The sequence below is a fragment of the Necator americanus genome, chromosome II (genome assembly GCF_031761385.1).
Source record: "Necator americanus strain Aroian chromosome II, whole genome shotgun sequence".
NCBI lineage: Eukaryota > Metazoa > Nematoda > Chromadorea > Rhabditida > Ancylostomatidae > Necator > Necator americanus.
Window position 1 is genome coordinate 30,061,299 of NC_087372.1, and position 8,624 is coordinate 30,069,922.

The window sequence follows — 8,624 nt, forward strand, 5'->3', positions numbered from 1 at the left end:
GTTAAAAAGGTAAAATGGATCGAATCTACTGGATCTACTGCTTTGATGTAAATTTTGAGACAACTGAGGTAGTGGAGTCCCATAGTTCGATGACTGATAACGATTTCATGACGATTTTTTTTTAGAAAAAAAAGGAAAAGTTGGAGACTTGATGATGGGATTATGTACGGGATCAAAACAGTATTTACTTACTATTTATTTATTTATTTACTCATTTATTCACTTATTTATTTATTTTTAACGCTCAATAGCGTGACAAAAATCATTTGGGAATCAGTCGAAAAGGACAAACACAAACAAATACAGCAACTACATCGTAATGAGACAGGAGAAAGAATAGAACGAGCCTGGATCAGTCCCGTTGGCGATCCGGCCAAATTGATTAAGTATTTCAGTACGATTTAGTATGCCATAAGTCACAACAACTGTTAGAAACAAAGAAAAATTTTCTTCGTTTGCTCCGGCAAAGACCCATGAATAAATACGAATACATATCCGGCTAAAATGCATCCCAAAAACAACATGTCGTTTCAATTCGTCGATTGGGGAAGATGTCAAAATTAAACAGCGACCGTGGTGGAATGCCGGGATCCCTAGAGATGTAATTTGTCCCGCATCACGTGTTCATCAGCCGAGCTGGTCTGGATTGTTACGGGAATTGCAATGCATGGTAGGGTGATGCCACTACGATCGTCGGGAAAAACATTACGTAAATTTGCGTCATCTACGGATCCGCAATGGCGTCATCACCTTATGACCTTGGAAATAACAAAAGCTCATATATCTCTGGTGTCGAACCCAGAATATTTCTGGATGTAATTGTCTGGAAAAATTAGGTGTACTCGCTGGAGATTGTATGGTGTGGCGTTTTTCTCGGATGAGAAATGGCGTGCAGCAATACGCATATTCATGTAGGCTGCAATTCACTTTGTACTACAAAGCTAAGCTCAACAATTTTCGGGAAGAAAAATGAGCAGCACCCGACAGTCACTCAATTCTAGAGTCCCATCCAGTGTTCCATTTCTATCCGCGATCAGGTAAACCAAGAGCAGTGTCGTTTAGATGTTATTTTATCCATGATATGATCGTCCATGACGATGAAGGCAGTCAGAAAACTACTAGCTGAATGAACCTTGGATTTTATCTCGGAACTTTGCCTCAGAGCCGAGTTTGTCTTAGGCCATTAGGCCAACCTACACAAAGAGAGGCGTTTTTTTCCATCCGCAGAAATCAGCGTGTTCAAAAAAAAATCCACTAAAATTCAAACAGAACCTTCCGAAACCAACAAAGAAGGACAATGATGAGAGAATCATTAAGGGAAATCAGCTAATTTGAAAAAAAAAGATAGGAGATGCCAAAGTAGATATTTTCGACTATAAATAATTCAGACATAAAATTTACGCCTAGAAGTTTCTGCTCCAGCATCCAGCAATGCGCGAAAAAGGCGGAATTTTCAAGGATAAACATTCGGAAACTTTGCTTCGGCCATTTTTCAACGGACATGTCGGTGTGCGAGCGGTTATAGCGGCAATTTATCACCACCCACTAAGCGTTCGAGACAGAAATCGCCGATCATTCGGTAGAGGAGAGACGAATGAGGAGGACACGGAGGAGGTTGCAATGAACGGAAGCCTTCGGCAAGAGATGGTAGCTGAGAAGGGTCGAGGTCTGAAGGGGAACCGACCAAGTTCGAGTCGGTTGTCGGGCATGCTTGTCCTAGCTGGCCCCCGACACACACACGCACCCATCCAGGACTGAGTTCCGGTCGATATAAGAGCAATGAGGGGAGCGGCAGTGCCAAAAACACACGGCCAGGGCTCGAGCTGAAGCCAATCCCCAGCTAAGCTTAATCTACGCTTCCTTCGTTTGAACACAGAATGAAAATTGTGCGAATCGCGAGAAAAACGTGAGAATCACAGTCGAATTTGCTTTCTAAGGGCAAGAATCACCTGAGATTCCAGTTCTTCCACTTTTCCACATCTCCTAAGACTATTCGGTTTTGATCTTGTACTGCTCTATTAATATTATAACACTATTATTAATTATTATACATATAAACTAAGTTTTACATGTACTTCCAGAGAATTTTATCGCAGTAACCTTTAAACTGGATAAAATCTCGTCTTGGGCCTCGTCTTGGGCAGAACGATAAACAAATTTCATGCCGATATCCGCAGAACACTTTGATATCAGAGGATAAACCCAGAACACGGGCAAGGACACAGAAAGAAAGCGATAACAAAGATTATCTATTCGATAACTCGGTTCGATATTCGAAAGTTATGCCAAACAACCGGAACGTTATCTGTCAAAAAAACTCAAAACAAATTCCAGAAAAAATTAAACTTAAAATTAATTTCTTAAAGTGATTTCAAAAACGACAATCTCACGACCTTCAATTTTTTCAAAAGAAACAGAGCAGATGAGGCGAATGCAACTGTACGGATAGAAATCCCTGATTCGTGAGGGACAGCTCATCACAGTTTGAGGAGGGAACTTCGCAAAAGTCAGTTGACTTCCTAACAAGTAATGAAATTTACCTAATTGCCTAATTCACCTAATTTACCCTAATTTAGCGAAAAAAAACATTTTCGCACTACTAGCTAGATTAGGTTTATGAGAGTCTACAAAGAGGCGCTTAACAAGTATTATCCAAGGGATTATCGACTACTTCATAGTTTTTTTTTCGTACAAACAACTTTTACTAACTAAAATATTCACCATCCCTTACTGTCCATTGAATCTTCCCTTCACGTAATCGGATGCAATGGTAAGCTGAGCTGATGGGTCTATGAGGTGACCTGAGGGGTTGACTGATCAAACAACACATCCCTACGAGTCGTTTCCTACGAAAACGAAGCACTTCTAGCTCAGGACTTCACATTGATTTGATTGATTGTGTCACAGAAATATTTCCACACTTGCCACTGTTCGCCACATTTTGGGACAATAGAATAAAAATAAAAATTTCAGAAATTCAGAATAAAAACTCTAAAAATGTTTAATTGGATGTTAGAGTCATTGAGGGCAAAGCTGTCTGTTAAGGATGAGGAAATTAAATTTCAATTTTTCAAGAAACAACGTAATTATGTTACCTACAAAGAAAGTCATCATTGTGGTCATATTTGAGCCCAGCTCGAGTCAAGGAGAGCTCAGAGAGCTTTGTTTGGAGAGGTTGCTTAACTTTTATATACATCTTTATTTATTTGTAAATTGTCAGTTGGTACGACATTTCAGATCCATCGTCACAACAACAGAAGATGTCTCTTTGAGTCATTTTGTACAATAAATAGAAATGAAATTAAACGACGTTGAGAATTTTTGAACGTGGATAAGTCGATCAAAATCTGGCAAAAATAAGGAAACGTATACTAAGCTGACCACCGCTACCATTGCAGAAACCATTTCCTCCATTATTCTAGGAAAAAAATGTTCATAGAATACATATTGCATCATAGAACTCTAAGACTCGGAAAAATTCCATAGAAATCTCCCTACAATTCCTTCTACATAAGTAGTTTCATGCACGAAAAACGAATTGAGTCGGTCATTCGAAAAACGTACTCAACTATGTCTCATCAGCTCGTTTCACTCGAAGATTTACATGCATCCGAGAATGTTTATTTATTGACTTCCCTAGAGATTTTGATTGGAAGTGCATGGAAGGAACGGATGCTTTTGGTAGACAGAGGGACATGGCTCCCTTTGAAAAAAAAACTTCCATAGAAAAGTACATCCACATCTACAAATAACCGTCATTCGGATGACAAGCATCCTGAATTGTATTTTTTTTTATTTTTAGAAAAATTCTTATCACTAAAACTGCTGTTAAAAATCATTGAAAAACAAAAAACCATTGTCATTAAAGTGGCTTCAGTTATATTTATTTTATTTCTTCGTGCCCTAACCCCTTCATGTTCAACGTCAACTCAAATGTTTCTTATACACAAGCATAAAACAGAGGAGGATCCTTGAAAAACGCAGCAGATCTGGTAAAAACAATTTTGATAACTCTAAAAACAAAGAAATTAACAGATAGCAAAAAGAAATCATGAACGAAACCAAATTATATGCCACTGTAAAGAGCAATGAAGTCATCTGAACAAAAAACAAGTCCTCGCTTCCGCAGAGAAAAAAATCGTTTTACTGTATTTTTTCTATGAAGTGCATCATGATCTCCATAGAACTATCAGACAACAATCAAAACTGCTTCGTTCCTCCCATAGAACCATAAACTTTTCACTTTTCCTAATTCATATTTATCTAAGTTAGTTTTTTTCTTGGAATAATGTCCAGACTAAAATATTTATTTTAGGTATATATAATTCAGAAAAGAAGTCGCAATTACTTAAGTGAGCTTTCTTCTTAAAAAAAAGCCTATGAGTATGACTGAACTAAGTATGAAAAATACTAACTAAAATAGTAACTAAGTATGAAGAATACTTTAGTGTGGTTGTTTCCTGTCCGACGTAATTATGTATATATTATATATTATTATATTATTTGCATTAAAACTTTTATATATCTACGTACCCTACTTTTTAATATGTAGGTGAGTTATATATTTATTCTTGAGCACAAAAAAAGCAAAAAAAAGGAATTATTTAGCAATGAAGCAGATAGAAAAATGACTGAAGCACGGTTAAGAAGCATTAGTTTGCTCTTTCATTACCCCTTCGTTGGAGACTTCTACTAATGAGTATTTAAAAATCTCTATTTAAATCTGACCCTTCTTGTCAACACGTCTTAGATCTACTGTTAGGTTGATTGTGGCCAAAAAATCAACTTTAAATAAAAAGTCAAGTCAAACCCGTCAAGGATGGCGAATAGGGCTTACTTTTGTAGTCTCGGCAAAATTCCTTAAAACAATTTCTTTCTAGCTCATTCCATTTAGCTTCTAAAAAATTTTATTGCGAAACAGCTATTGAAAAAATGCCAGGAACTTGCTAAATGAGAAATCTTTCAGAATAATTTAAATTTAGAATAGTTTATAAAGCAATTACCTGGGTTCGAACTATGAATCCACTTAAGAATCCCAAAAATTGAGAATTTCTGAAGCCTAATACAACTGTGCAACCGGTAAAATGTGAACCAAGCCAAGCAAGAACTAAATATGTAGTGGCTAAGCGCGTGTAGTCCACGAAGTTGGGATGCGATCCGCATGTAAACAGCCATTTTGAGGAAAACGGCAGGCTGAGAGACAACGGCTAGGTGCCATGTATTCGCAATGCATGGCATTGATCTTCCAAACACACAACGGACACCGGCACGCTACTCATACACATAGTTTTCAGGAAAATGGAAATAAAGTGTTTGGTTGAGAGAAGTGGGCGAAAAATATGCAAATTAGAAACGATTGGAAACATGTATGTGTTCTAAAAAAAACGAATCCAGGGAGCAGTTTCTTTTTTTCAGATTTGCGCTTTCATTGTTTCCAAGAAAACTGGAAATGCTGTAGAGTTTATTTTTCTTGCTATGTGAAGAGGAATTCGCACTAATATAATTAGTTCCTGAAGTCTTGCTGAAACGTTTCTTGTTAGAGGGGAAATAATTCGCTTAACAAGAAAAAAATTCAGCATCAATATTCACTTTCTAAATGAATGTGATGGGAAAACCAGCAGCATGCTCTCAAACAATTTTCTTAGTTGATTTTATTTGTAGTCGTTCAAAGAATCCAAATTGTTCAGAGGATTTTTCTCCATCACTGTCTCTAAAGCTTCAGGCTATGTCTCAATGCTGGGGCGATGCTCTATAAAACGATTGGTTCTACTTTTAAGTCTTTCAGAGAAGAATAATTGGAATTTTAGAATTTTTCAGAGGGAACCGGCATACAAACATACGCGTCTACAGTCAGCGTAGAACATGTAGTAACGTAAAGCCGCGACACGTCTCCGATGGAGACGTGCACTAAGCTTTCTCTTCGGTATCTGGAAATCTTCCAGCATTTCTTCTCTTCTTTATGCTTCTTTATTTCATTACTTTTTTCGTATGATACTGCTTTAATAGGACTATAATGTCTTAATAAAGTCTTCATTTTTTCTGAAAAAAAGTCATGAAAAACATTAAATATCAGAAAAAAGAGGCTCTGAGAGTTTTCAGCATACTGTAAAGAGAGATGTGTGCACGCTTTCACATCACATATATTATATTATATCGTGATCGTTTTACAACAGGTTTTACGGGGAGTCCACAGCCGATTAGGTGCGGGCTTGCAGAATAAGCTGTTGGTAGGTCATGGTTGGCATAAACTCCAACTGGAGTCGGCCATTCGAAAAACGTACTCAACTATAACTCAGCTATAACTAACTAACTATGTTTTGTTGTTTTTAGTGCAGCGACAGATGAAATTTACTTCTGAGAAAGCTCGAATTGTTGTTAGAAATGTTGATGCAATGAAAATCGTGGAAAAAAAGAGGTATTGGAAAAATGGAGTTCCAGAAAATAAACTGAAGATTTATCATTCACTTCACAGAACAAAGTGTGCGATGTTGCGTCGCAGCTGCCCTCATGAAAAGTACCAATCATCATCTAAGACCAGAGTTTCTCCTATCATTTTTTCCATTTCGAGGAAGTTTCATTCCGGATATTTTCAGTAAGAGTGAATATAAGCCAAGGAATTGAATTGTATGGTGCAAACAACACTTTTTAACCCTCGTATGATCAGCTTCACATGGATACAGGAAATACTACTAAATGCCATCACTGAATGTCCAAACCTCCTGATGTCTTATTCTTTTACTTCCCTTCTGTTTCTGCCTTCTGAATCGGGAATCTGAATCGGATGTAGCTTTATGTTCAACCAATGGAAAATTCCGAACACAACCGTACACTCATTACAGTAATGACTATCCATCGGACCTGTTCCCGTAAGATATGGCTGCGGAGATACTTTCTGGGATATTTCTGGAACTTTATTAGATGATCCTCCTTTATGACTTCTATCCTTTTATTAGATTATCGGTTGCCTGAAATGAGAATAGAGCGTAACTTCATATTAATTCATGAATTTTAATCTATCCAAAGTTGAAAAAGGCATCCAGACGGGAAAATGAGAGTTTGAGTGAGCAATTACGGGCGGCATACCACGAATCGGACGTGAGGAATTATGCGAGAAAGCTAGAGATGGGATCGTCGATTGCGAGATTTAGAATGGTCCCGCTCATCTTCCCCGAATCATCGTATGAAAAACGGCGTGGTAGCGTGCTTTAGTTTCTGCGAGGTACGTTAGAACGCTCCTCTATATGCACGTTCCGGTCCCATCAGCAGCCTTTTCATTTCAGACTTTAATCATAGTGCTATACTTCGAACGTCTACTACAGTCCAACGCTGGTGTTCTCCATCTTTATAAATTTGAAAAGTAATTGTAATAAGTTACTAAGTTGCAAGCTCTTAGCTTCTTTGATAGTACTATGTATCCAAGTTGGCGAGAAAAGGGTCTAGCACAAGGCTGCCCGGGGAGTTCACAGCGGCCGGCACGGTCGCTCTCTGCTCCGATGGTTATTGAGCGGTCAGAGTGGGGATGATGGTGGGCCATGTCCCAATCGAAAAAGGCGGCAGGACTAATCAGCAGCCGTAACTGATACGTTCGGTGGGTCAGAGAAATAGAAGGATACTTGTAGAGGGGAGGGGACTGTGGTCCGCAGTCGAAGTAACATAGAAGTACTAGAAATTAAATATCGTCCGGTTAGCCAAATAAAGTGTTATCATTGCCGGTGAATAGAAGTTCGAAGTGGCTGGAAGGCCACGTCTTTTTCTTCTATTTCGCTGTCGTAGCGTCATCCCTAGCCGTGGTTATTCTCCGAAAATGATTCTGCGGAAGAGTAGCAGTAGTGGACATCTGCTCAGTGTGGTAGTTGGTGTACTGGGTTGGTGCAACGCCAGTGAAATACTCAGGGAATTAAGGGTTTTCTACGCAAAAGCTTTGCAGCAGCACAGCCGCTGCCCCGCAGGAAGAGGTGTGGATCGGCGGCTCATAGCCGCCCTCATGAACTGATATCGAACAGATATTTTAGAGGAGTAGGTCGGATCATAATCGCCTATTGAATGAATTCTTCTCCCGCGCGCATCGGAACCAGCGACGGTTCTCGCCGCAAGGAGAGAGCCGTCGAACAGCGCCGGCAGCGCGGCCGTAATCTCTCCGGGCAGCCTAAGCTGGAATCAGTTCAATGGTCTGTCGACACCTTACCGGATGCTGTTGCTGTCGACACTATCAATAGCTGACCAGCACAGTTACCAATCACCATTGCCACCCACCTCCTCTATGGATATGTTTTCCGGGAAGGAATTGCCGGTTTCTAATAGTACGCACGGTTTTAGGTCAACTTTACATACTATATACAATATTTACGAGCGAAAATATTCCGTTGCTACTCTGTTCACCCTTTTAAAATATTTTACTACGCTCACCCTTTTAAAACACTTCCGTTTAAACGGACCAAGAGATAGGAAGTAAATTCATGACATGTTTACTTCTTATTCTGGAGTGCATGCATTCACCATACTTCAAGAATTGCTTCCAATCCGCTTGGCAGAAGTTCGATAACGCCGACAAAAAGCGCTATTCCGACATCAGTCTGACATCAGTCACCCACACATCTAAATCGTATAGATCCTCTAGCTTTTTT

The 8,624-nt window shown here is 39.1% G+C and overlaps 1 protein-coding gene across 1 annotated transcript; it reads left to right on the forward strand.

Moving 5' to 3' along the window:
• Window positions 1–1,431: 1,431 nt before the first annotated feature.
• Window positions 1,432–1,758, forward strand: RB195_019914 (uncharacterized protein; the record flags this gene model as incomplete). The annotated part of the gene is made up of 1 exon (XM_064187982.1): window positions 1,432–1,758. The coding sequence occupies one exon, from the start codon at window positions 1,432–1,434 to the stop codon at window positions 1,756–1,758; it is 327 nt and encodes a 108-aa protein (XP_064043863.1).
• Window positions 1,759–8,624: the final 6,866 nt, after the last annotated feature.